The 26,210-nt window shown below is 43.2% G+C and overlaps 2 protein-coding genes across 3 annotated transcripts in view; both read left to right on the top strand.

The window, feature by feature from the left end:
* Positions 1-4,090, top strand: part of ARFGEF2 (ADP ribosylation factor guanine nucleotide exchange factor 2) — a 34,961-nt gene extending 30,871 nt beyond the window's left edge. Inside the window, exon 40 of the mRNA XM_066561298.1 lies at positions 628-4,090. Coding sequence (XP_066417395.1) covers positions 628-804 — 177 coding nt within the window. The 3' untranslated portion in view covers positions 805-4,090. The remainder of the gene's footprint in view (positions 1-627) is intronic.
* A 403-nt stretch (positions 4,091-4,493) lies between these two features.
* CSE1L (chromosome segregation 1 like) lies at positions 4,494-25,174 on the top strand. 2 transcript variants are annotated; one of them, XM_066561599.1, is made up of 25 exons: positions 4,494-4,602; positions 6,736-6,831; positions 7,369-7,511; positions 8,511-8,612; positions 9,021-9,166; positions 9,464-9,554; positions 9,818-9,925; positions 10,817-10,909; positions 12,159-12,326; positions 12,421-12,550; positions 13,232-13,297; positions 14,829-15,031; positions 16,033-16,117; positions 16,844-16,905; positions 17,656-17,792; positions 17,950-18,053; positions 18,662-18,759; positions 19,524-19,674; positions 20,211-20,419; positions 20,930-21,027; positions 21,235-21,320; positions 22,400-22,481; positions 22,922-23,068; positions 23,882-24,113; positions 24,646-25,174. In XM_066561599.1, exons 2-25 carry the CDS (start codon positions 6,747-6,749, stop codon positions 24,733-24,735), a joined length of 2,916 nt encoding a protein of 971 aa, XP_066417696.1. In that variant the 5' UTR covers positions 4,494-4,602; positions 6,736-6,746; the 3' UTR covers positions 24,736-25,174. The 2 variants fall into 2 exon arrangements, with proteins under 2 accessions (XP_066417696.1, XP_066417697.1); XM_066561600.1 differs by lacking the exon at positions 4,494-4,602 and adding an exon at positions 5,289-5,307.
* The last annotated feature ends 1,036 nt before the right edge of the window (positions 25,175-26,210 follow it).

Here is a 26,210-nt window from a genome sequence, read left to right as displayed (position 1 = left end):
TTTCATTCCTGCTTCAACCTGAGTTCAGTCTTTATTTCCATCCAGATTGGAGGTGGGCCGTTCCTCATACTGAGCGCTCTCCTTGCAATACAGCAGTGGCAGCTCCACTGTCTGCAGGCATTCTGCATTGTGGAAATGAGGCTGCATCCATGCAATTCCCAGTGGTGTGGGAATGTGAATAGAATTACTGAACATTGTGCTTTTTCATATGAAAGCACAATGAGTGTGCAGTAAGGGAGAGGCTTATGCTGTATTACAGCCACACAGGAATGATAAGGGTGAATTTCACGCCTGTAAAATTGGAATTCCAGTTTCCTTGGCAAGAATAATTTTCACCATCTTGGCCCTTTAGAGGAAAACCAAATATTCATGTTGCTACAAATAGACTCTGGCACCCCCTCTGGGCTGTGAAGTCACAAAACCCTGACTCTGTTTAGGGGGTAACACCAGAGCACGCCCTGCGTGCGCTGCTGCCGCAAACAACACGGATCTCAGTGCCCTGGGGCCTTCGGGAGGGCTTGGGTGAGACCTGGTGTTCTAACAAGTTGCTGTAGCCATGAATGTGTCAACGTTTTTTATTTTGCTCTAGCAGTCGAGAATGACGTGCTGTTTCTGTGTCTTGGCTAGTTCAGGGCACACGCGTCCACGTATTACCCGTACCTGTGTGAGATCATGCAGTTCGACCTGATCCCTGAGCTGCGGGCGGTGCTGCGCAAGTTCTTCCTGCGCATCGGGCTGGTGTTCAACATCTGCATCACGGGCGAGCAGGCACGCGCAGCTGGCACCAGCCTGCCTTCCTGGTAGCTCCCAGTGAGGCTGTTACACCAGCCTGTACGTAAAGCTGTGTCCAGAGATGGATTGAAGTGGATGGGAAAAAATGGGACCCTGGGGTATCACCACAGGAGCAAGTTATTCTTACCACAATGGCATTTGGGAACGAGGAAAATAATCCTGTTCTGTCCATCCTACAGAAGTGTCAGCAGTTTTATTTAAATTATTGCTTACAGAGTCAATACAGTAGGTGTGCAGTCTCTTTGTTTCAATGCTAATCATTTGTATGATCCAGTATGTCTCTTCTAGTCTTTTATGCACTGCTCAGTCTTTCATCCCAGCTAGAGCTGATAAATCAGCTGGGTATCTCCACAGACATTATGCCCCTTGGAACTAATGACTGTATTTGTGTAGCCTTGTGATGTTGGCAAGTGTTCATAATAAACTTGACTGTGGTGGCCAGTGACCACCCGAGATCCCTCTGGGTTTTCCTTTGTGTCCTGGACCAGGCCAGGCAGGGCACTGGGCTCTTGAAGTGGACAGCCTGGAGGATATTCGGAGAAGGTTTTCCTCCTGTTTAGCAAATGACTTAATTTTTTTTTTTTTAATATCAGTACTGCATCTTCTGAGACTTATTTTTAGTTTTATGGGAGATTTTACATCAGGAGCACCAATAGCATCTACTCCTTTAGCTTATTAGGCTTGAGTTAAAGGCAATTTAAGAAAATGAAAAGGCATTCCTTTTCCTTTCATATATTGGCAGACCATAGAGCATACACAGGAACATCAAAAACAAGGCTCAGAAGAAATAAACCTACCTTTTTGACCCTTGAATATAATTTAGCAGTAATGGTGATTGATTAGCAAAAAGTCCAATCCTTAACACAACTTTGCCTCCTTTTACTGCAGATCTGCAAGTTCTGATTTGTCATTTTGTGCAAATGAGTTTTGTTCTCAACTCTTAGTTCCTAGTGGCATCTAAAAACCCGGATTTTCCAAAAAACTGCTCTAGCCAAATTAAACAAGTTCATTCACATGCTCTAAGGTACAATTCTGTGCTTTGAAGGCTTTCTGAGAAGCAAAATGTGACATGACACCACAGCTTTGTTTGTCCAAGAGAATTTTCTTCCCTTGAAATGCATCACGTTTCTGTGACAATGTTTCTATGACAGGATGCTGTCGACCTTTGAAATAATTTTAAATTTCAAGTTTCAAAACTTTTCTAAACCAGGAAAGTATGGCAGGATGAGAGGTTCCACTTCCTAAAATAATGCAAAGTAGTATTAACTGCTGTGATATCCAGAGTAGCAAACTCAAAATATTAACAGTATTGAAAGAAAAAAACAAACCAACAAACAGCAACAACAGCCTACCTACTTGAGTGGAACTAAGTGTATAACATTCCGTTGTTTTTGAGTTGAGTTTCCTGGTAGGATGGCCTCAGGTGAGGTTGTCTTTGGATATGCTGCTCTGAGCTGCTGGGAATGTGCTGTCTTTGGAGGTTTTGTTTTTTTGTTTGTTTTTGGTTGTTGTTGTTTTTGGTTGCTTGTTTTGTTTTTTGTGATCTTTTTCCCAAAGGGTTTTTATGGTGCTCCTCAATACATCAGTTTGTCCTGTGTAAGCATTGTTTGGGAAAGGTTTTACAGTCAGTAGTAGTGACAAAGCTTTCACAATTTATTTTCACTTTTTATTTTTAACCAAAGAAGAGTGGTAGTTGTGGTTCTTTGACTTTTAAATGCCCATTAGGTTAAATCTATACACTGCTATTTAGTAGAAGGGAGTGAATATCTATATATGAAAATAGGAGAAGACTGAAAAATAAGGAATGCTGGTATTTAACTTGCTGCATTTGAAATATCCTTTTGTGTTGCATCTCATGTAGCTGCTCATTCCCTGGGAATGTCACTGCATTGGGTACTGCAGAAAATGAAGTATTTATTTTAATTCTATTTAAATCTGTAATAATATGCTATTCCTTTTCTTCTGGTTGTAGGTAGTCCTAAGAAAAATATTTGAACCATTATTTTTCAGATTTGGAATGTGTCACTGCCTCATGGAATGTGTTCCCTCATGTCCCATCAGACACACCTGGCCCAGCTGCATGTGTCACAGGTTTGAAAGCCCTACAGTCATGTCTTGAAAAAAGTCTCAATTTTGAGGTCTTAAATGACTTCACAGTTGCTTCATGGGCTTTCTTTAGTGTAAGGAGCAGCATTTGTAGTCTCTCTCTGCACATAGGATAAGGATATTTAATCCATGCTTCCTTTCAGCCTTTGGTCTGAGACTGTTCTTCTCCTTAGAGAAAAGCTTTTGTTGTATTTATACCAGTTACAGACTGCTGAAGTTGGGTATGTGATATCCAACCATCCCAGGGCCTGCAGAGCATGAAGGAGAAGGGGCCTGGGATGCAATTGCATTGTCAGAGCCCAACCCTGACCCATTCCTGCAGGCCCTGTCCCCAGCACAGCAATAATCAAATAATCAGGGGGTGCTCAGCTTCCTCCACAGCACTCGTGGGTTTTCCTCAGAGAGTTGGGAAGGGCCAAACCCAGCTCCATCCCAGCACAGCTCAGCTCCTGCACTAGTGCCAGCTGGTTCCTCCATCCCAGCACAGCTCAGCCCTCACAGCTGGCTCTGTGGAGAGCAGAACTGTGCAGTCGCCCCTTGGATGGGCTGTGCGACAGAGGGACGTGCAGCTCACCCACCTGCAATGGCAGAAATCCTGCAGACTCCATTGCTTTGTTGTTATGAGTCATTTCAGGCCTCGCGAGGGAAGGGAGGAGAGGATGCTAACGAGGAAAACCCTAAACCCTCCCTTTTGTGGTGATTAAAAACTCCCTTCATGTTGCCTCTGTTGTGTCTTACCGTCCAGGAAAAGATTGTTTTTACAGCAGTTTGTTATCCATGTCTGGTACCTCACATTCTAAACTGCAAACAGAACAATCTAAACCAATGTCCAACACCCCCTCAGGTTTTAGCTCAGTCTTAATATTCAGGAAAAAAATTAAAAATAGTAGCTCTGTCAAAAGTTCATCTCCCTTTAATCTGTGACTTCAGTTTGTTCAGCACCTTTGTTTAAAACGTATGTTTTCACATATTTAAAATGCCTGAGTTTTAATATCTCTGTATTAAGTGCATTTACTATCAATAATTTAAAGACTATTCCTTGCCCATGGATGTATAGAGTTCTGGGAGAATACCAAAATTATATAATATGAAAAACTATGTAAAGTTTTCTACATGAAAATACAATGTACAATAGTTATAATACTCCATGCTTTAATCAAGTGATAAATCAATAAAGTTTTACGAAGTGTTCCTTTTCTGTTCAAGTGCTTCCTTAAGCGGCTCAGAGGCTTCGGCGCCACTCGGGCTTCTCTGCGGGGTTGGGGGGTTCCGGTTCGTGTGTTATACCGCACTCCGTCCTCGTCGCTGTTCCTCCGCGGGGCCAGGCCCGTTCCCTTGACAGTGCAGGCGCTCGGACCGGGCCCCGCTCGCCCCGGTCCCGGGGCTCCGGCCCGGCCCCGCTCGCCCCGGTCCCGGGGCTCGAGGCGGGGCGAGGCCGCCGCGCTACGGGAGGCGCCGCGGGGCCTTGTGGGAAGGGCCCAGCCATTGGCCGCCGCCCATTGAGCGCGCCGTGGATTGGCTGCCGGCGGCGCGCCCGGGGCCGACGCGGGCGCTGATTGGCCGAACCGCAGCGCGATGTCACCGCCCCGCGCGATGCGGTCACGGAGCCGCCGCCGCGCCCTCGCCCGGCGGTTTGAATGTGAAGCGCAGCCGGAGCGCTCGGAGCCGCCGCCGCCGCCGCTGCCGCCGGGGGGGAGCCGCCAGGTAAGCCCGGGACGCGCTGCCCCGCAGGGCGATAGGGCTGGGGCGGCCCCGTGCCCCGGTGGCACCGTGGCCGCCCGCGTGCCAACTCCGCGCTGCGCTCGGCGCTGGGCCCGCGGCGCGGCCACAGGCGCAGCGCACCATGCTGGGCCCTTCCGCCCGCCTCTCGCGGCCCGTGATTGGTCCGAGGCCGCTGGGCCTGCACTGCCTGCGCCCCTCATTGGCTGCAGCAGCTGTCAGTCCGGGCTGCCGCGGGGGAGGGGGACCGAGTTAGTCTGAGGGGTCTGGGGCCGCCCGGGGTCTCTCCCGGCCCCGGCCCCGCCGCCCCGCCTGGCCCGTCCCGCCGCTCTCTCTGCAGGGGCCGCCGCAGGAGGCTGCCCGAGCGGAGCAGGCGCGGTCCGGTGCCGGGACGGAAGCAGCCGCCCCGACCCTTCTGCGGGTGAACCGCCCGGCGGGCCGCGGGAGGGCGGGGGGCCGCTCCCCGCCGCAGAGTCGCGGGCTGCTCCGGCACGGCCTGGCCTCCCGGTTCGCGGGCGGGGACGCGGGGCCGGTCCCGCTGCCGCCGGCCCTGGCGCTGCTGTCCCAGGCCCGCGCTTTGGGGAAGCGGGAAATGCCCCGGGATCCTCAGAGCGCTGCCCGGATGGCTTTTCCCATCGGATCTGGCTCCTGAAGGTTGTTCGGCGCTGGGAGGTGTTCGGGCAGTGCTGGGTGAGGGTTGCACTTGTGTGAAGCTCTTCCCGGTCCGAGCCCCAGGGGCACGGCCGCGTTCTGCTAGGTTTGGGTTTCTTTGTAAGTGAGCTGCATTAATTTGACTAAAGTTGGTGATGTATTAAGCACACCTCATGAGTTTTCTGAGGCCTTTTCTCCAGACACACGGTACAACCCAACACAAAGCATCATATCACTCCAGCTAAAGTACCACACCAATGTTTTTCGTACTGGAAAACAAACATGAAGAGCTAGAGGAGGAGAAGGAAATAAGCATGTGTAGGTAACAGGTCAAAATATGTTGGTGGATGTGAATTGGTGAACAAGACTATGGACAAGTAAACCCCAAAAGGACGGGGGAGCATGGGAGAGGACTGTTCAGGTAGATTTTTACTTCTTGCAAACTATACTAAGATCTGATTTGCTTATTAACATTAATTTAATTTAAGAGGATACTGCTGCTGTCTTTTTAAATTATATAGATGCCATAACTGACATAAAAACTGTGTCTTTAAAACTCACTGCCTTTGCAGGCATGCTTGTACAGAACTGCACTGGTGATCAGCACGAAACAACTGCAAAGTGGGACAGATAAATTTCGCTCAGTTGTACTAAATAGAAGCTCCAGAGGAAAAATGGAAACATTTGTTTCCTCATAACCTTTGTAGGGAGTGAACTGTGCTGCTGGTGGTGGGAAGGACGGGCAGGATCAATGATGATGTCCAGAGGAGCATCTCCATTAAAGCACATCCTACTGTCATTGTATTGCTGTAATTTTAATTATTCCAGTGCAGGCTGTGAAGTAAATGTAAGAATATGTGTGGGAGAATTACTAGAGAGGAGCAAATATGGGCTTATTGCAGACTTATTCTGTAAAAAGTATTGCATTTAAATTAGCCCCCACCCTAGTCTGAACTAATTTTACAGGAAGGATAAACTAATTGGCTTTGAACAGTCTTTTGTCTCTTTTTTAAAAAAAGTATCTTCTTTTGAGATTTTTCTTTTATAAGGAGGTTTTGATTTTTTGAAAAAGCTTTGACTCTTCAACACACTTTGAATTGTTTTGTTTACAATTACGTAGGGCAGGACTGTTGAGCCCGTTTCAGTCAGGAGCAGTTTCTGGGGCTGGCAGCAGAACAAAAGCAGAGCCAAGTTCCTGTTGTCCTGAAAGGGCAGGAGATCATCTTTTGGCTGTACCTGTTTGCGTCTGCGGGATGCGTAAGCCTTTTCTGGACTCTGGGGTCCACCAAGCAGACACTAGCAGCTGCCTGTAGCTTGAGAGCTGGGATGTTTGCTGTGCCTGGTGCACCCTGGTTGGGACTGTGTTCGTGAGCTGCTGGTGCTTCTGTGGGATCTGGTTTTAGATGGGTGGCTTTAGGATAGATTTTTCCGACCTCTGGTTGTAACAAAACTACTTGTGGGTTTTAGGTTCTGCCAAAATGGAGCTCAGTGATGCCAATTTACAAACTTTAACTGAATATCTAAAGAAAACACTAGATCCAGATCCTGCCATAAGGCGTCCTGGTAAGTGATTCTCATGATTGTGAACAAAAAAAGTTCTGTTTCTTTTTGTCTCTCCTGTCTCTGTGTAGCAAACTGCAGTGGATATTTATGCAGTAACCTCTTAACAGAACTTCTCAGTATCCTTTTAAAATGAAACCCCAGAAAACACTAATGAAGGGTAGATATAAATAGAAATAATTTTATCTGCTTTTTGTGATTTTGTTTTTCTGTATTTTGCTCTTTTTTTTTTTTTTTTGCACTGTTGTTATATAAAACAGTGCTGCTGTTCCCAACAAGTGAGGATTTACGTCTCTTGGGTTGTGGCTTTTCCAAGGGTGAGGAGGCAGTATTTCCTCATCCTGCTGGGGATCCAGAGCTGTTGTTGACAGCAGGAGCGCTGGGGAGCAAAGAAACTGTGATAACTTTTGTCAGACATGTTCCTGTGAAGCTCTGGGAAGTGTTTGTGTTGGGTATTTTAAACAGACACTTGAGGAATCGTAGGATTCCCGTTAGAGAAAGCAGCTGAGCTTTTGCTAACCGCGGTGTATTCCCTTACAGCGGAAAAGTTCCTTGAATCTGTGGAAGGAAGCCAGAACTATCCGCTGTTACTCTTAACGCTGCTGGAGAAATCACAGGAAAATGTCATCAAAGTTTGTGCATCTGTAACGTTCAAGAATTATATTAAAAGGAACTGGAGAATTGTAGGTATTCTAGTGAGGAAGTGTGCTAAGAACTAATTATTCTTTTAAGGTACAATTAGCAGATCCACATCCCACCCAACTCAGTGTCATATGTGGACCTACTGAGGGAGCCCTTGATCCTCTCATCCAGATCATCAGTAAAGATATTAATCAGTACTGGCCCCAGTACTGAGCCTGGGGGGACCCCATTTGTGACTGATGGTATACCTTGAACTTTGAAATTGCTAACTTTTGATTTAAGTGTGTGGAAAGATGGTAAAAGGGATGTGACAAGGGTAGTGGTACCATCAGGTTTAAGGTATCTCAAGATTGAGTGTCTCCCTGGAGGTGCTTTTCTCTTTTAATTGCTGCATGATTTCTAGGTCTCTGAACTTCAGTGCTTTTATCACAGAAAATGTGACTGTCACTGCTGTCACTGGGCTGGGACAAGCCACCTCATTATTTTATTTTTTTAGTAGCAGCTTTGCAATTTTCTACTACTTGGCACTGCTGACTGACTGGACTTGGAGCTGGTTGGTGTTTTGAACTGGTTCGATAACTTAAAGTCAATGTTAGGGTTTTGATTGTGTAACTTGCACCTTCATGTACGGTCTCTAGAAAGGATGGCTTGAGACAGCTCACACAAAATCAGTTTGTGGGGTTGGCAGAGGTGCTGTTTGGTGTGGTGGAAGAGGAGACCTGGTTAAATGTGGGGATTTTATTGCCATGTGCACCCACCCTCACTGCTGCTCAATTGCTGACCTGAAAAGTTATCCTTAGGGAAGAGAAAAAAATTTCTTCAAAGTTTTACAGAAGGATATTATTTCTTTCAGCTTTTTCAGATACTGCTGTTCCAGATTCATTGAAGGCAGTGTCTCTAATAGGTTTGCTTCTTAGGTTCTTCAGCATGGTAATAGTTACATAAATCAGTATAAACAGTTGGTCTCTGAAATGCTGATCATCTCTCATTGCCTGGAGAATGCTGATATGCCCATAACTTAATTATTGTTTTCATTTTAGGTTGAGGATGAACCAAACAAAATATGTGAATCGGACAGAATAGCCATTAAAGCCAACATAGTGCCCTTGATGCTTAGCAGCCCAGAACAAATTCAAAAGCAGGTAATATGTCATTCCTGGTTGTATCCATGAAACTTTGGGAATATTCTAAGCATGTCTAGAGGCTATGGTTATTGGCAGAGCTCAGTTCCCTTACCAGTGAGCTCAACCTTATCCAAATAACTTTGAGGATGTTGTTACAGGTATTTCTACCTACTTTAACATTTCTTTAATATGATTATTGTGTAATCTTATAGCTAAGTTCTAACATTAGGCAGTTAAACAGCAATTCTAGAAGGTAAGATGTGTAAGCTTAAAGTGAGATTTTTGTATTTGTATGGAAAGTAGTAGATAATTTAATCCGGTGATTTTTGAATTGGACAAGAATAACCAGGATTTTCTGGGATGTTGGCAGCATCTGGCACAACTGCCGTGTGCTGTTCTGTCAGTGAAGCTCCGTTTCCGTTGCAGTTAAGTGATGCCATCAGTATTATTGGGCGGGAGGACTTCCCTCAGAAGTGGCCAGACCTGCTGACAGAGATGGTGAATCGCTTCCAGAGCGGAGATTTCCACGTCATCAATGGGGTTCTGCGCACCGCCCACTCTCTATTCAAAAGGTACTGCAAATCAGGGGCTTTTGTAGGGAAGGTGAAAGTTCTGTTCAGCTGGCATGTTTTACTGTTAGACTTCATTTTGGCCATTTACAGAAGTCTATAGTTGTGACTTCTACATACATCTTTTAAGTAGTTTTCAAATTGTACACCTGGCAGGGTTTTGAATCGTGTTGCTTAGTTCTTGTTTACTTTACAGTATTTTTTCCAAGGTTCAGCACAAAACAAAATTCTGTGTGAATTAATTTGGTAATAAATGTAAAGACTATACTATTCTTCATGTGTTTCTCCCTTACTTGTTAGGTACCGCCATGAATTTAAGTCAAATGAACTATGGACAGAGATCAAGCTTGTTCTTGATGCCTTTGCTCTACCCTTGACAAATCTCTTTAAGGTACTTCTTGTTGAGTCATTTCTAAAACAAGTTTCATGTTCTGGATTGCTTGCTGTGGATACCTGTACTATTAAAACTCTAGAATTGTTCTTCAAAACTCTTAAAGGGGTTCAAATTCAAGGCATGAAATGAGACCTAACAAGACTGGTAAGAGGATGAAAAATCACCATATTTTCTGGTTTAAAAAAAAACGTTCCATGACATTTTTCAATATTTTTTGTTGGTGTGGGTTTTGTGCTTGACAATCTTGCGTCTTTTTCTAGGCAACTATTGAACTTTGCAGCACGCATGCAAATGATGCCAGTGCCCTGAAGGTTCTCTTTTCTTCTCTCATTCTAATTGCGAAGCTGTTCTACAGTTTAAATTTTCAGGTGAATCTCCTTGTTCTTGGGATAGTTTTGCTTTGTTCTGAGGAAGCTGGTACTATAGAAATTATTTGAGGCAGCCTTTAAGGCCATGCTTTATGGCAAAAAGAAAAGTCACCAGTGCATCTGCTGAAGTAAAAGCACAGTAAGGATGGGTAATTTAAGACATTAGCTTGGGCCTTTGTAAGCAAAAGTTCAAGAGAGTCTGAGCTGGCACTGCTTCAAGGAGGTGTTGTATGGGGCCTCTGAGTAGGAGCTGGGAAAGGCAGGAGTCCAGTGCCGGAGTTTCTATTCACTGTGCCCCCTTTATAAATGTGCTTTTACTGACAGGAGCTGGTCGTGTAGGTGGGAGTCCATTATGTGTAGCTCTGTGGCACTGTAGGAGCAGAATTCTGGGAGCACTGTGGGTTGTCTGGGTTTGAAATCAGATCTACATTTTGGACATTACTAAGTGTGCTCTATGGGAAATGGTAAAGCTCCCTGGCTGAGGTGACATTTATTTAGTGTCTCAACATGAACGCAGGTCTGTGAAGTGTGATTGTGCCTGGATTCCTTGGGCAGCTCTTCCATAGGGGGCAGGAGAATCAGCTGGAGTTAAAAAAGACTTGTGCTCTCTTGTTCTGAAAGTGAGAGCTGATAAGGCTCATTCATTATAAAAGTGTGAGCTGTTCAGAGTCTAAGCAACTAGTTTATTTGGAACTAGTTGTACTCCAGGGCTCTGCCAGAACAGTTTTTGTTTGGGAGGAGGGGGGGGCACTGTTTCAATTTGAAGATTGTTTTCCACAGGTTACTGTCTCTCAGCAGATTATAAGGTGAATGCACTACTTCCAGTGTAGGTATGTTATCTAAGCAGTGCAGCCAGAAATTAAAATCTAGATATATGCTTTTCTTTCACAGGATCTTCCTGAGTTTTTTGAAGATAACATGGAAACATGGATGACAAACTTCCATAGCCTTTTAACTTTAGATAATAAACTCTTGCAGACTGATGTAAGTACTGCATAAACCACCTGGTTTGAATCTGTAGGGGAGAGGGTGGATTGACAACTTAGGTCTAATTCTGAACAATGCACTGTTTTTTTTGTGGGGCAAACAAAGGAGTGGAATGACTGCAAGAAAATGGAGTTTAGGAGAAGTTGCTCTGCTGTCTAAGGAGTTTGAGGTTCAGTTCTTCAAGCTGTATGACAGTTACAGGTATACCCAGCTGTGCACAGAAATCAAATTACCAATACTCATCACTGAGTTGATTCTTTCAAGAGCAGCTGCTGTAGTGACCTGACCATTAGCATCACAGGGCTCAGGTGTTCTGTATCTGTCAGCTGGTTCTAGAAAACAGGGTGTCTTAAAGAACTTGAAACAATTGAACATAGAGGGCAGGGCATCTCTTCAGTACTTCAGTGTTTGCTGTCTTGGTCTAGTTAAAGAATCAGTAATTTCACTGGTGAAAGCTGATACCAGGTCAGCAAAGCTCCAGTTGTTTTTGTGTGTGTTTTCTGCATTTTAAGTGGTGATGTCTTCCATCATCACATCATCACATCATCACAGCACAATAGTTTGCCACTTGATGGAGCCAAAACAACTCTATAAATTTCTTGACAACCCATAGGGAGGCATATTAAGTGTATGTTGTGCTCTAGTTACCCTTCTGCTGAAAGAAGCTTTGCTGCTCTTTTGTCTTGTGTCTGTGGGCTGCTCCCAGCACAAGCACTGGTGCAGCTGAACTGGGACAGGCAGTCAGGCTGAAAAGTGAGGGTGGAGGGAAGAGGGGCAGACAGAACTGGGGTGGTGTTTGGTTGAGTTGTTTTTTTTAATTCCAGTTCAATTTCCCAGTTCACATTGTGGCTCCATGAACATCTGTGATCTGGGGAAAGGGAAGGAACTTCTACAACTACTCCAATTAAAGAATCATGATGTAGTGGCTTCTAAGTGTATTTTTCATTGCCGTGTGTTGTCTTTTTCGTATTACATTTGTAAATTAATTTTGTGTGAATTATTGTGTCTGTTTTCAAGTACACAGTACCTGATATGAAATGTAGGTATGATTTCTAACTTGAAAAGCAGTTTGGGTACAGATCAGCAAAATACAGTCGTTCTAGGGACAGTGAGAGGGATTTCTTTCACCTGTTTAGGACATGGTAAAACAGAGATGTAAATATTTAATGTAAATACATTGATATTTCTAATGTTTAAGTAGTGTTGAGGTTTGGATGTTTAAATTCTTAGTTTTGTTTTATGTGAGGATGAAGAGGAAGCTGGATTGCTGGAGCTCTTGAAATCACAAATTTGTGATAATGCTGCTTTATATGCTCAAAAATATGATGAAGAATTCCAGCCCTACCTGCCACGCTTTGTAACAGCAATCTGGAATCTGTTAGTCACAACTGGCCAGGAAGTGAAGTATGACTTGGTGAGTTGCTAAAATCTGATCTTGTCAAGTTTTATAATAAATCATAAATGATTCAGTCGTGGTAAAGTTTTGCCTTCTGTTTGTGGTGCTGTAGCTGGTCAGTAACGCGATCCAGTTTCTGGCCTCGGTTTGCGAGAGACCACATTACAAGCATCTGTTCGAGGACCAGAATACATTGACAAGCATCTGTGAAAAAGTTATTGTTCCCAATATGGAATTTAGAGGTAACGTTTTGAAACTTAAATTTTGAAAAACATAACAAATATCTAACTAATTATCATGACATGTTGCTTTGCAGGACTAAGAATTGAGAATTCCCTCTTGTGTACCTTAGTGCTAGATTCAAACCCAAGTTTCTGCAGCAGATTGCTGTCCTGTGGGCTTTGTAGGGTTTTATGAATATACCTAACTTTTCATGTTGAAATCCCAGTGGAGGAAGTGTAGGTCATGTGCCACCAATAAATTTCTACAATTAAAGTGAGTATCTGAGTAATTCAAGGAGCCTAAATAGGCAGGAATGCAGGAATATCAGGCCTACCAAATGTTTAGTTCTCCAGGTTTTGATGATCATACTGATCCTATATTTAAAATGCAGTGAAAATATATTGCAGTGATAAGAAGCTTCTCTCTCTTAAGTCTATGACTCTGAAAGCCTCTTCAAATACTCCTGGTGTTGAATGTGTGTTGAGGTTTTTCTTAGAATCAATACATCAGCCCATGAGTGTGAAAGACTAATTTGTGGGACAGAAGCTAAACAGACTAATCTGTCTGGATATTTCTCATTAATTAATATTAATGTTATAGAAAGGTCCTTGGAAAAAATTGCAAGTTGATATTGATACACTGTTTTACTATAAAAAGCAGAGATTTCACTACTTCAACTTCCATGTATTTTGTATTTTCAGCGGCTGATGAAGAAGCATTTGAAGATAATTCTGAAGAGTATATAAGAAGGGATTTGGAAGGATCTGGTAATCCACAGATTTATACTAAGAATACTTGGTCTTTAAATATAGCTCTAAAGAGCTTAAGCAATTTACTGAAGCTTTTATAACTTCATTTTGAAATTGAGAAGGTTTCCACACACCACCCCCAGCTGGATTGTATCCAGTCTGTGATCAAGCCTACTGTCACGATAAGTTTGTCACAGTGTCTTTCTGGTTTGAACAATGTTTTTATAGGGCTTTTTCCTTAATTGGATTGGTATGTCTTCTGCACTGCCCACATTCTCATTTCAGCAAGGACAGCCTGTAAGTCAATGCTGAGTAGTAGCCAGTTGTGTATTTAGTTCCTGTGTGTGGAGTTTTAAGTAACAGGGAGAGACTCTTGATGTTGAGGCTGAAATTCTGCCTGGGGTTGCACACACACTGTGCTTGGGCCAGCTGGCCAGCAGCCAGGCGGGGACGTGGCTGTGTTCAAGCAGTGCCTGCCCTGGGCCACGGCTGTGCCAGCCCAGCTGCTGGAGTGCTGGGGGAGGCTGTGCTCTGCAGCCAGGCCAGAGCCCGAGTGAGCCAAACCTGGCTCTGTGTGACAGGGCTGCGCCACCAGCAGCTCGCTGACAGGCACTTGGGAACTGATGGCATTTTGTAATGGATGGAAGAGATTACTGTGTGCTTGCAGTGGAGGAGAAAATTGGAGGAAACATTTTTGAACTTTTTTCAAGAAAACATCATTCTTATCCAGGATTGGCTGCATTTTAGGTATTTGTGAAGTTTTTTATGAAAATGTACTATCAGGTGTGGTGGGCCAATAGCTGGCTTGTGCTCCAGCCTGCTGCAGTCTGATGGGGCGAGAGAAGGAGGGGTGAAAGTGAGAAAACTCATGGATAAAGACAGTTCAAGTGAAAGAAGGAGTAAGGAAAGGGGAGAGAAGTTAGTGACTCATCATTGCCCACAGGCAGGCTTTTGCCCAGCCTGTCCCTGAGCAATGGCTACTTCCCCCAGAGCCGCCCCCTCAGTTTTTATTGTTCAACGTGTCATACAGCTTGGAATGTCCTGCTGGTCAGTTTGGATTAGCTGCCCAGGTTGTCCCCTCCCAGCTCCTTGCCTGCCCCAAACTACTTGCTGGGAAGGCAAAGCAGGAGGAAGAGGAAGCCCTGACACTGTGACAGTGCTCTTCAGCAGCAGCCAAACCCTGGGTGTTACCAGCAGCTTCAGTCATTGGTACAAACACAGCACCAAATGGGCCTCTAGGGCAAAAATGAGCTCCCTCCCAGCCAGAGCCAGTACCTTTGGGTGCATAATGTCCAGGCAGCACCAGCCCCTGCATGCCTGCTGCCACTGCTCAGGGGCAGGTGTCCCTTCTCCTTGGTGTACAAGTAGCCCAGTTGTGACAGTAAACGAAGGCTTACCGGTGCTCTTACACGGCAGTGTGGAGGGTTGCAATAATTAACATGGGGTGTGGCTGTAACTTGAGAAGCTGTTACTGTTTTGATTATTTTGTTTATTAATATGAAAAGCTGTCTGCTTTCTCGTATCCTAAGAATCTTTGGTTCTCATGCAGATATTGACACCAGGCGCAGAGCAGCTTGTGATCTGGTCAGAGGCTTGTGCAAATTTTTTGAAGGACCTGTAACAGGGATTTTTTCTGGATATGTTAATTCTATGCTGCAAGAGTATGCAAAGAATCCATCTGTTAACTGGAAGCACAAAGATGCAGCTATTTACCTTGTAACATCTTTGGCATCCAAAGCTCAGACACAGAAGGTACTTGTACATTTTATTCATTGCAACCTGGCTGCATTCAGATATTGCAGTGCAGATGAGGCCTGCCGCTCGTTTCAGCTGCTTCAGAAAGGGAGTAACTGTGTGTGCAGTAGTTCATGTTGATGAGATGAAAAGCTGCCCTTTAAATGATCCTATCCCAGTTGGTGCCATCTGACCTTCAGGTAGATGGGGCACAGTGTGGCCCTGTGGCTGGCCTGACCTGCATGTGGGATCCAGCCAGACAAAGAAACAAAACTGCCTCAGCTCTGGAGCCTCTGAGCTCTGAGTGGTCCTGAGGCACTCTGGAAGCCATGGAAGGCAAATAGAGCTTTACAGAAGATGATCAGATGTGTTAAGCAGACTAAAAGGAATTTAAATGACTCTTGGAGTTCTTAAAATTCCCCAATATTTCCTGCTACTTGAATGTTGGATTTGTGAATGACATGTGAATGCTAATGATGGCTGGAAATGGATCTCATTACTTGCTGATAGGGTGGGGACACTGAAAAAGCACAGCTGGGCTAACCTGTATTTGGAAACAGGAGCATTATATTGAATGTCCTATGGAACAAGTTTAGATGTACTACTAGATATTTTAAATGCTGTTACAGTTCAAATCTCGGTGTCTTTACAAGACAGATTTGAGGCAAACATAGTAAAATGTGTACATCATTTCATGCAATTTTGCTGAAGGTTCTCAGCAAGTTTTGCTGAAGCCATATGTATATTGCTGCCCAGCAGTTGTTAGTGATGTGTAACGGGAACCAGTCTGGTAGCATTTGGGAAACTACAAAGTTTGTGTCTTTTTCTATGCTATTTAATGGCAAATATGGACTAATTTAGAACACTTCATTGAAAAATCTCCATCTAAAAATCCTGGTTTAAAAAGAGGTTGCATTTTTTGTAAGAGAAAACTAATAGTAATTTTTTAAAATTGGTAAGAAAACTAGTGGCATATATGTCAGCATATAAAAATAAGAGTTGTTTTTTACTTCTTCCAGCATGGCATAACACAGGCCAATGAACTTGTTAATCTGACAGAATTCTTTGTGAATCACATTCAACCTGACTTAAAGTCTGCTACTGGTAAGTTAATTTTGGTAGGGTATTTTTGTGATGTATCATACCCTTGACAGTGACCATTGTTTGTGAAGTCTCAAGCACTCCTTTATCAGCAGAATCTCTGAGATGGGCTCTTAGCACCTGGCACAGAGTAGTGCATTTCTGTTTGGCCAGCAGTGAAGGAGCTCTGACAGCAAGGTGGATTGCCACCTTACCCCTGCTCTCTGCAAGATCAGGGCATGTATACACATGGTTGCTGTCAGCTACATGCTTAAACTTGTTGAATCAAAGTCATTTGATTTCAGTATTTGAGACCTTATGGTAAACTTCTATGCTCCACAAAACTCTGAGAAGTTAAAATACTGAGGCCCTATTGATGAGGTTGTGGATGTCTAGATTTAAACCATGTGGTTTATTTTACACTTTAACAATTTTCTTACTACAGCTGAAGCATAGTGGGTTGTCTCAAAATGTGTAATTGAAGGCTGCTGAAATTGAAACCAGAAGGTGAATTTCATCTGAGCTGGACTGTACTTTTAATGGTACAGGGATGTGATTTGTACCTAAACTGATATTCTAACAGTGCCATACCAAAGTGCAGGAACTAAGAAATGTAGAAAAACATTGTATTATTTTCTACAGGGGAAAATTATTACGTAGTGTCAAGTGTCACTTGTATATATAGTACATGTTCAGTAATCACATTTGTATGAGGAGTATCAACAAAGTTTGCATATTTTTCTATTTCAGTGAATGAATTCCCTGTGCTAAAAGCAGATGGTATCAAATATATCATGATTTTTAGAAACCAAGTAAGTTTTTCTTTCACTCTTATGGAAAAACATATTGTAGGTTGTTACTTTATACTTGCCAAGCCTAATTTATCGCACTTGGCCATATGCTAACTCAACAGGTGTTTGATAGTCATCTACAACACTTCATGCTGAATTTTTAGTTTAGAAAGTAAATGATATTGTTATAAATATCCAATTAACATGTAGTCTATATGCTGTCCATATGCTATGGGAACACTGAATATCTTAGCTGCTTAATTCTGTGACACACTCAGACGTTTCCAAGTCAGTGTTAGTCCAAATACCCTTGATTGCTTGGATCATTGCAGTAGTTGTTAGAGAGTACAGCAGTTTTGTCCTTAATTTTTTCTGATTCATGAGATAGGGTGAGAAAATATGTTGCATATTATTCTAAATTCTGGATTACCTTTATTAATTTCTTATGAAATATATGTGATATTGGTTTTTTTAAACCTTGATATTTTTAATTACCTATTAAGACAAAGTAAAATGGAAAGGGAGATATACATTAGGGTTGTCTGCACTTACTGCTAATCCAATGCACCACTGGTGTTCAGGGGCAGTACATGAGCCATGACAGAAGTAGGTACCTCCTGGCTGTCAGGATGTGAAGGAGCAGCAGGAGGAGCCTCCCAAGATACCTCCCTCTGCCAAGCTCCGTGTGTCACTGATGAGCTTGGCTGTGCTCTAGAGTTGAGCCATCTGTATTTTTTAACATACTTATGATTTGTTGCTATACTTTTGTAGGTACCAAAAGAACAACTGCTGGTGTCTATTCCCCTCTTAATCAATCATCTCCAAGCAGAAAGTATTGTGGTCCATACCTATGCAGCCCATGCTCTTGAAAGACTGTTTACCATGAGAGGGACAAATAATGCTACTCTGTAAGTTTCCAAGCAGAAATAAATTCATTGCTAATAGATCTTGCATATTAAGGATGAGAAATACCTGTAGGGCATCCTTTGAGTCATATACTATGGTATTGTATAAGGCTTGAAGTTTGTGGCTCTCATCATTAAAGAGCTGTGTTTCATTTAACAGCATTACAGCTGCAGAAATGGCACCGTTTGTAGAAGTGCTGTTAACAAACCTTTTCAAAGCTCTGACATTTCCTGGCTCATCTGAAAATGAATACATTATGAAAGGTAAATGCCTAATGAGTCCTGCAATATAAGAATAACTTGGTTACCTTGAGGTAAAGACTTACAGTTACAGGTTCCTGACATTTTTGTTTGCAAAACCTCTTTTATGCAAATGTGTTGAAGAGTTGCAGTTACTTATCAAGCTGTGTCAAGTCATCTCCAACTAAACTTAGGGTACCAAAGAGAAACACTAAACATAATGGTACTAAGTTACTTCTCAAACGGTAGTCTTGTAGTCAGGACAGCTCCCTGGACAGTGTCAGGGGAAGATCTGAGCAGTCTGGTCATGGCAGGGACATGTGGTCATGGCTAGTGAAGGGATAGATCTTACCATGGCTAAGAGGATGCTGAGATCTGAGACTTGCCCAGGACAAGTGATGGCCTCTGTAAAGTTACTTGGTCTCCTATGTTCATCTCTAGAATGAGAATAAGGAGGGTTTGTCTCATACTTTGTCATGATTATAGATTGAATGTTCTTGCAGCGGGTGCTCTTTGTTCTGTACCTAATTTCTTGGGATCCTATTTTAACAGTAAAAGGTAAAGGATTTAGGCATATGTTGAGTGGCAGTGTATTTTGTCTTCAGAAGCTAAAATTTTCCATTTATTTGCAGCCATCATGAGGAGTTTTTCTCTGCTGCAGGAGTCCATAATTCCATACATCCCTTCTGTCATCACCCAGCTCACACAGAAACTGCTGGCTGTCAGTAAGGTAAAGAAACAGAGCAAAAGGGTCACCTTTTACCTTTTAGAGCAGTCTTGCTGAAGACTTATGTCCTGTTGGTGTTCTGTTAGAATACTCTAAATAGTTCTGTATTTTCTGATGCAACTAATTTGAAACAGCATTCCAGTGACGTACTGACTTCTTTTTAGAACATATTCTCAGATCATTCTTCCTGCTCTCATCTGAAATTTAGAAGCAGCATATGAAGAGCAGCTTACAGCTCTTTCTGTAATGCTAGTTTGTTGTAGTATAAATGCTTGCTTGTGCAGAGGCAACCAGTACAATAATTGGTTTTATCACAACTCCTGTATTCTTTGCCCATGAAACTTCTGAACTAATAATAACTGGCATTGAAATGTGGGATTGAATTAAATAAATTGCCCTTCTGCTTTTGGTGGGTAAAAATCTCTTCATTTTTTATTTAGACTTGTCAAATTCTTAACCATTGACAATAGAGAATTGACTGGACACTTGAAAGATGGGAAAATAATCTTTTTCTGGTTTTTGTTCTGTGATATTTTAACTGTTTGGTAGTTTATATAGAGCTTCTAAAAAACACTTGCTACAAAAAAACCCTCTCCTTTATGGAATTAATTTCAGAAGCAACTTATGTATATTTAATGCATAAGTTACAAGTATCCCTACTCCAAAATGCTACTTTATTTAGTCTTCAGTTGAAAAAAATATATATTTAGTGAAATAAGTGACTTGTCTGCAAGTTTGGGTTGATTTATCTGTTTATAACTTTTCAGAATCCCAGCAAACCTCACTTTAACCATTATATGTTTGAGTCAATCTGCTTGTCGATAAGGATAACGTGCAAGGCAAACCCAGAGGCAGTGGGGAGCTTTGAGGAGGCTTTGTTCCTGGTGTTCACTGAGATCCTGCAGAATGATGTGCAAGGTAAGGGCAGTCAGTGAGTGCCTGTGCTCTCTCCACTGGGGTTGGCTTCTAGGATTTACCTTAGGCAGGCTTTTTGTAGCACAGGAAATTCAAGGGGAGAAACAATATTTTCACAGTCTGAAAGTGTTTTGATTGTTCCATAGGGTACGTCCACAGCATTCATATTGCAGTGTGATGCCTCCGTACATTCGCTTATTTTAAATTCCATTCTTAAAATATCTAGCAATCCCTACTCCAAAGCCTCTTAATATTATTCTTAATTCTATTGCCTTTTTTCTAGTAGTTTGTTTTTTATGTTCTGAGACATTAATGGGTAGAGGAAATAGAAAGCGTATAGATGCAATGCTTGCTAATTTTTGGAATAATTACATTTGGGAAGGTATAACATACCTTTCCAAATAAAACTTCAGAGTTTTATTTATTGAAATCTTAGTGATAATGTCAAAATTGTGGGTTCAATCCACAGATATGTGGTTTCTGGGAACTGACAGTGACCGTGTTGTCTGACTTCGTAAATGTCATCGTTTCTCTTCCAGAGTTCATTCCCTATGTGTTTCAAGTGATGTCACTACTTCTAGAAATGCATAAAAATGAAATCCCATCATCTTATATGGCATTGTTTCCCCATCTGCTCCAGCCAGTTCTCTGGGAAAGGACAGGAAACATTCCCCCTCTGGTCAGGCTCCTGCAGGCTTACCTGGAGCGCGGTGCCAGCACCATCGCCAGCGCTGCCGCCGACAAAATCGTGAGTTCTGGGGCAGAGTCACAGTTTGGCCTGGAGACATGGGGGTCTGAGCTTCCAGACTGTGAGGAACTCCAGCAAACAGCTGGATTTGTGCAGGGTTTGGTGCTTACTTACAAAGACAGACTAATACTCTGACTGTAGCTTTTTGGGTTCTTTTCTATTACGTGGATAAGGTGAATTGTAGGCTGTTCTGCTTTTGTCAACTGAGATGAAAAATTCTTGCTTTTAGTTCTTGCAAGCAGGTAAGTTTCCACAGTTTTCCTGTCTTGTTCGCCTCATGTTAAACATGTGCATAATGAGAACTCTCAGGTTCTGTTCAGAACAGTCTTGAGAAGAGTGAGAAGAAGCCAAAATGTGTCTTCCTTGGCCTGAACCATAAAAACTGAATCCTGTCTTAGGTTCTGAAGGCTTTTGCCTTGGTGTATGCCTTAAATGGTAATGGTCAATTTTCTGGTAGGGTCACATATGAAGAATTGTGGTCTAATGATTTTATATTTGCTTTTCTTGCAGCCTGGATTGTTAGGTGTGTTCCAGAAGTTGATTGCCTCTAAAGCTAATGATCATCAAGGGTTCTATCTTCTAAACAGTATCATTGAGCATATGCCTCCGTGAGTATGAGCTGAAATTACATTTAAAGCTAACTTCTGCAGACTTTAATTATGAAGTGTATGAACATGCCAAATGCTAATTTTTAACAACTGAAAACATCACATTTTTCAGTCAGATAGTTTTGAACAGTTCTATATATGTTTTCTGTGAAGTGACATCAGTAAAATCCCAGTGTGAATTGAATAACTGTCCTTTTAAATTTCCAGTGAATCAGTTGACCAGTACAGGAAACAGATCTTCATTCTGCTATTCCAAAGACTTCAAAACTCCAAAACAACAAAGTTTATCAAAAGTAAGTTCCTTGCTGTGTGGAAAGCTGTGGTGCCAGCAGCAGTTCAGAGGTGCGGCTGTGCAGAACAGGAGTCCTGAGTGCCCCGCGGGTACGCGCACGCAGGGACAGCGCTGGCTCCTGGCACCTGGGCAGAGTACTTGTCATCAAGGGGGGTGTGTGGGGCAGTCACCAGAGCAGCTGACACCTACTCATGAAAGCGAGGGAATGGAATTAAAATAGTGAGCAAGACTTGGGTATTTCTCTTCCTTTCCTAGTGTATGGTGTCATTATTGAAAATGTCCCCATTTAATCTCCAACCAATAGCAGCAGACTTTCCTTCTCATGCAGCACAGCAGTACTGACCACACGTCCTGTACTTACCTGTAGTTGTGTGTTAGTGCTGTGAAACATCCCATGCTTGTGTCATTTTGGCTTTAGTATGACTACATTTATTGATAAGGTTTTATGTTAAACTGGCAAAGCTGTGACAGATAATTGCAATACATATTCTGGTTATTCATGCTGTCACAAGAAGATTGTCATAGTTAATAAATTATTTTCATGATACTGTTGCTACCCAAATTATGGAGTGTCCATTACTTAGCCCTATAAAATCTGGTTAATGCCATCTGATAGGAACAAGAATGATAAATTTGCTTATAATGGTCTTCCACAAATAAAGCTGAAGTGGTGCTTTTAATATACTGCACCCTGTGCAAAGGGGCTCATACCTCACCTCAGAGTCGGCATTGTGGGAAGTTTTCTGCTAAAAGGAAAGTTTTTGGAAGAGTTTCTTTGGTTCCTGATCTGAAAAAAAATTGCAAATGACTTTTCTAATGCCTTTTTATAACTGCTATAAGGGGAAAAAGGAATAACTCTTGTCTTGTTGTACCACCTTGTTTTTGTGTTGTGGTATGTAAAAAACGGAGTTTTTTCACAAATTTCAAGGCAGCAAGTTCACGTACTTCACTTAAACTGAACATGTTTAAAGACTGCCATTTCTATCCCCTTGAAAAACCTGGAATGTATTTTGCTGCTGACTCTAAAACTATTCTTTTGTTTTCACGTTAAGTTTTACTTTGTCTTTTTTCTTGTTACAGGTTTCCTTGTCTTCATTAACTTGTATTGTGTAAGATATGGGGCATTAGCTCTGCAAGAAATATTTGACAGCATACAGCCAAAGTTAGTATGTTTTGTTTGTTTGGGTTATATTTAATACGGCTGTGTTATTTTTGTCTTTTGAAGTAAGAAAGAGTTGTCGGCTTAGCTAGACTATCAGACTACATTTATCACTAATTTGAGTGGCCAAATGTTTCTCTTAATGGGGTTCATTTATTTGTCTAGAAAGTCTTCTTTTTTTGTGAATTTCTGACCACAGTTCCTCACTGATAGTTCAGTGAAATTACTAATCTAAGAAGGTTATAAAAAGGAAAGATTGATGGTTTTAATTGTTATCATTTGTGAAAAGTTTGTGTGTACAAATGTCTACTGCAACAGGGCAGCATCTTAACAAATTATCTGGTTGTTTCTATTCCCTAGTGATTCATATTATTTCTGCTTCTCTTTTGTCACCATAAGGCTGATGAGGCTTTCTAATACTTTTTCTCTCAATGCCACCATAGGATGTTTGGAATGGTGTTGGAGAAAATTATAATTCCTGAAATCCAGAAAGTGTCTGGACAAGTTGAAAAGAAAATCTGTGCTGTTGGCATTACAAAAATATTAACAGAATGTCCTCCCATGATGGACACAGAGTACACCAAACTGTGGTAGGTACCACACTTCTTCAGGATGTGCTAGTGAGGCTGTTGGAGTTACTGAAAATGGGAGCTCAGACCAAAATGCATCCTGTAGGAAACTCCTTGGTGATCTCCTCAGACCCACAAGGCTGTTTTAGGCCTTGCATCCTGCTTCTGTTTCTCAGCAAATTGAACTATATTTTCAGAGAGGATGACAGAACTGGTTTCGAGATGTTTTTGATGGAGATAGCACAGATTTGGCTAGCTGGACCTGCATTTAGGGAAATACACTGCTTTCCTCCAGCTTGTATTCTTTCTGAAAAGCCAGGCCCAGTTTTGACTTACAGCTCTTCTAGTCAGGAGACCTGAGCATATTCATAACCTGGCAGAGAAACTGTAATATCTTAGCTTGAGAGTGGAATTCTGGGGAAAGCCAGCAGGAAGTTTGATTGTCAACCAGTGCAGCAGTCCAGCATGCCTAGTAATTTGAATTTGATGACAATCACTGGATCCCAGACTAGATCCCCGAACTAGAACTTTGTTTTTAATATGCTCAGAGGAAAGTTGTGATCTGGAAAATCATTGCTCTTTTCAGATATGTTTCATGACAGTTTTGAGCTGATAAATACATACATTGCTCATGCTGTTAAAAGGAGTTCCCATATTATGCCTGTAAAATATTCAGACCCACAATTCTTCTGGTCCAGCACATCTTGGACATTTACAGTTTCAGTAGCCAATCAAGTACCTGCAAAGGCTAAATTATAAAGGGTTCCAAATAACTTGAGCCTGTCCTAACATATTCTAAGCACTCCGATTTTGCCCTCCCCTCTTTGCTCCCAGGATTCCTTTGCTGCAGGCCCTCATTGGCCTCTTTGAGTTGCCTGAGGATGACACGATCCCTGACGAGGAGCACTTCATTGACATAGAAGATACTCCAGGCTATCAGACTGCATTCTCCCAGCTGGCCTTTGCTGGGAAGAAAGAACACGATCCTGTAGGTCAAATGGTGAACAATCCTAGAATCCATCTGGCACAGTCTCTCCACAAACTGTCTACAGCATGCCCAGGCAGGGTAGGTGACTCGTGCACTTGCATGCTGATGCTGCATTGTGCACAGAGGAAGTGCCGTTGTGAGAATGGGTCTGTTTGCTGATGTTTGATAATCAGCAAAATGAAGTAGGTCAGAACTAGAATGCAAGATCGTGCCTGTGTTTTATTCTTCATTGGAATATAGCTTTTGTAAGGTTTTTCCTTAGGAGCCTTAGAAAGGCTTTATTTTCACAGCACATAATTTTGCAATGAGCTTAAATGTGCCATTTAAAAAAATTACACACTTGATGGTCTATAACTCATATATGTCTTGAGTTTGATTGGTTGCATGCACTTGTTGAATTCAGGAAGCTCATTTAAAATTAGACAAGGCGAGTGTACAGTTAACTTTTAGCCCACAGCATGTTTGTTTTCCCTGAGATTTTGGTAAGTAAAGACTGCCTGCTGCTTTCCCCGTGGGTGACTGCTGCTCTGTGTCTGGCTTTGTACTGCGGGTGAGGGCAGCTGGGGGTTCATTTTGCACTCCCTGACACCTCTGCTCCCCTGTGCCTCAGGTTCTGTCCATGCTGAGCACCAGCCTGAACGCAGAAGCATTGCAGTATCTCCAGGGATACCTCCAGGCTGCAAGTGTCAGTCTGCTCTGAGCTGCAGAGACTCCACAAGCAAGATCAAAAGCTGGTTTGTTATGCAGAAGGTCGACACTGACTTTTTTATAGCAGAGTTCAGACAAAATGAAAAAGCTGCTTGAAATTGTATTGCAGATTCCATCTTGTAAAAGATAGGTGTGGCTTTAAGCTGAAAGTGAAGAATTTGATGGTTTGTGTACTCATAGATAAAGGTGGCTAACTTCCATTCCCAGTTTAATTTCAAAGGGAATAGTCATAGCGGTTTGTTATGGGATTGATTTGAAATCTGCATCTGCAGTGTTTGGATAATATTTGGAAATGTGTGGAGAGCCCTGGCTGTAGAAACTCACTTCAGTCACTAAAATTCCTTTTCATTTTAATGTTGTCCTTTGTATTTCTTTTGTCTTTCCTTAAACTTTATCTGAATTGTGAATAAATAAGAAGTACTTGTTTAAAATGCCTGTCATTGTGGTCTTACTGTTTCAGAAGAATATAGTTGTTTTAAAAAAAGATGTTTTACACTTAGAATAGAATATGAAATAGTGGGACTGTGAGGGTTTTTTAGGTGCATTGTAGGATCATACAGAGCAAATTTAAAACTTTGGGAGAAGAGCAGAGCTGCTGTCCTCTGGCCACTCACCAGCAGGCACAGTGCTCTGGAACAGGTCCTGTCAGTGCCAGGCACTGAGGGCAGGGCTCTTCCCTGGGAGCAGGGATCAGGCTCCAGGTGGGGTTTTCCTGCTCTGCTGAAGCTGAAGCAGTGACCTTGGAGCTAGGTCTGAGTCGGGTGTTCTCCGTGTCTTCTCATCAAGGCACTGATGAGGCCTGGGGGCATCGGGTGCGATCCTGCTCGTGGCTCTTGCAGTGAGCCGGTAACGCCTGAGCCTCTGTGTTCTCAGGGGGTACCCGGCTGCCAGGCCGGGCCTTCGGAGGCACAGCTCGAGTGTGTGCAGCTGTGGGCGCTGCGGGTGCGCTCCTGCCAGCTGTGTGCAGCTGTGCACCCGGGGCTGGAGCCTGCTGGGCCGCGTCTGTCCACGGGCTCCGGCAGCTTTACCGGGACTGCTTGGGATTGCTTGTGGGTCTTTCCCACCCGTGGTTTGAAATGTGAGGTTTTGGTTAAATGCTTATCCATGGGTGCGTTGGTGACATCCACGCTCCCTCCTGCGTTGGCCCCGCTGGGTGACCGCCCCGGCAGCGGCTGCGCCCGCTCGCCTCACGTTTCTTTTCCCGGAACGCACAGATGCGAGGAGAACACCAGTCTGATGGAGCGCGGCCGCTCTCCGTGCGGGCACCGGGCTGGGCGGGGCCGGAACGGACGGGACCGGAACGGACGGGGCGGGGCCGGAATCGACGGCGGACGCAGCGGCACGGCTCGACCCCGGTCCTGCGCAGGGCACGCCGGGAGTTGTAGTTTCTCGCTCTGCAGTTCGCGCGGAGCACGCTGGGACTCGTAGTCGCCGCGGAGGAGGCGGTGCTCCCGGCAAGGCGGCGCG

This window comes from Molothrus aeneus, chromosome 17 (genome assembly GCF_037042795.1).
Source record: "Molothrus aeneus isolate 106 chromosome 17, BPBGC_Maene_1.0, whole genome shotgun sequence".
In the NCBI taxonomy this organism is placed as follows: domain Eukaryota; kingdom Metazoa; phylum Chordata; class Aves; order Passeriformes; family Icteridae; genus Molothrus; species Molothrus aeneus.
The sequence above is the reverse complement of the archived record's forward strand: the minus strand, read 5'-3'. Positions and strand labels throughout refer to the sequence as shown.

Coding starts and splice junctions, on each gene's coding strand:
- CSE1L (XM_066561599.1), top strand. CDS start 6,747: ATGGAGCTCAGTGATGCCAATTTACAAACTTTAACTGAATATCTAAAG. Junction 12,551..13,231: donor TCCCAATATGGAATTTAGAG/GTAACGTTTTGA, acceptor TTGTATTTTCAG/CGGCTGATGAAGAAGCATTT. Junction 16,906..17,655: donor TCATGATTTTTAGAAACCAA/GTAAGTTTTTCT, acceptor ATACTTTTGTAG/GTACCAAAAGAACAACTGCT.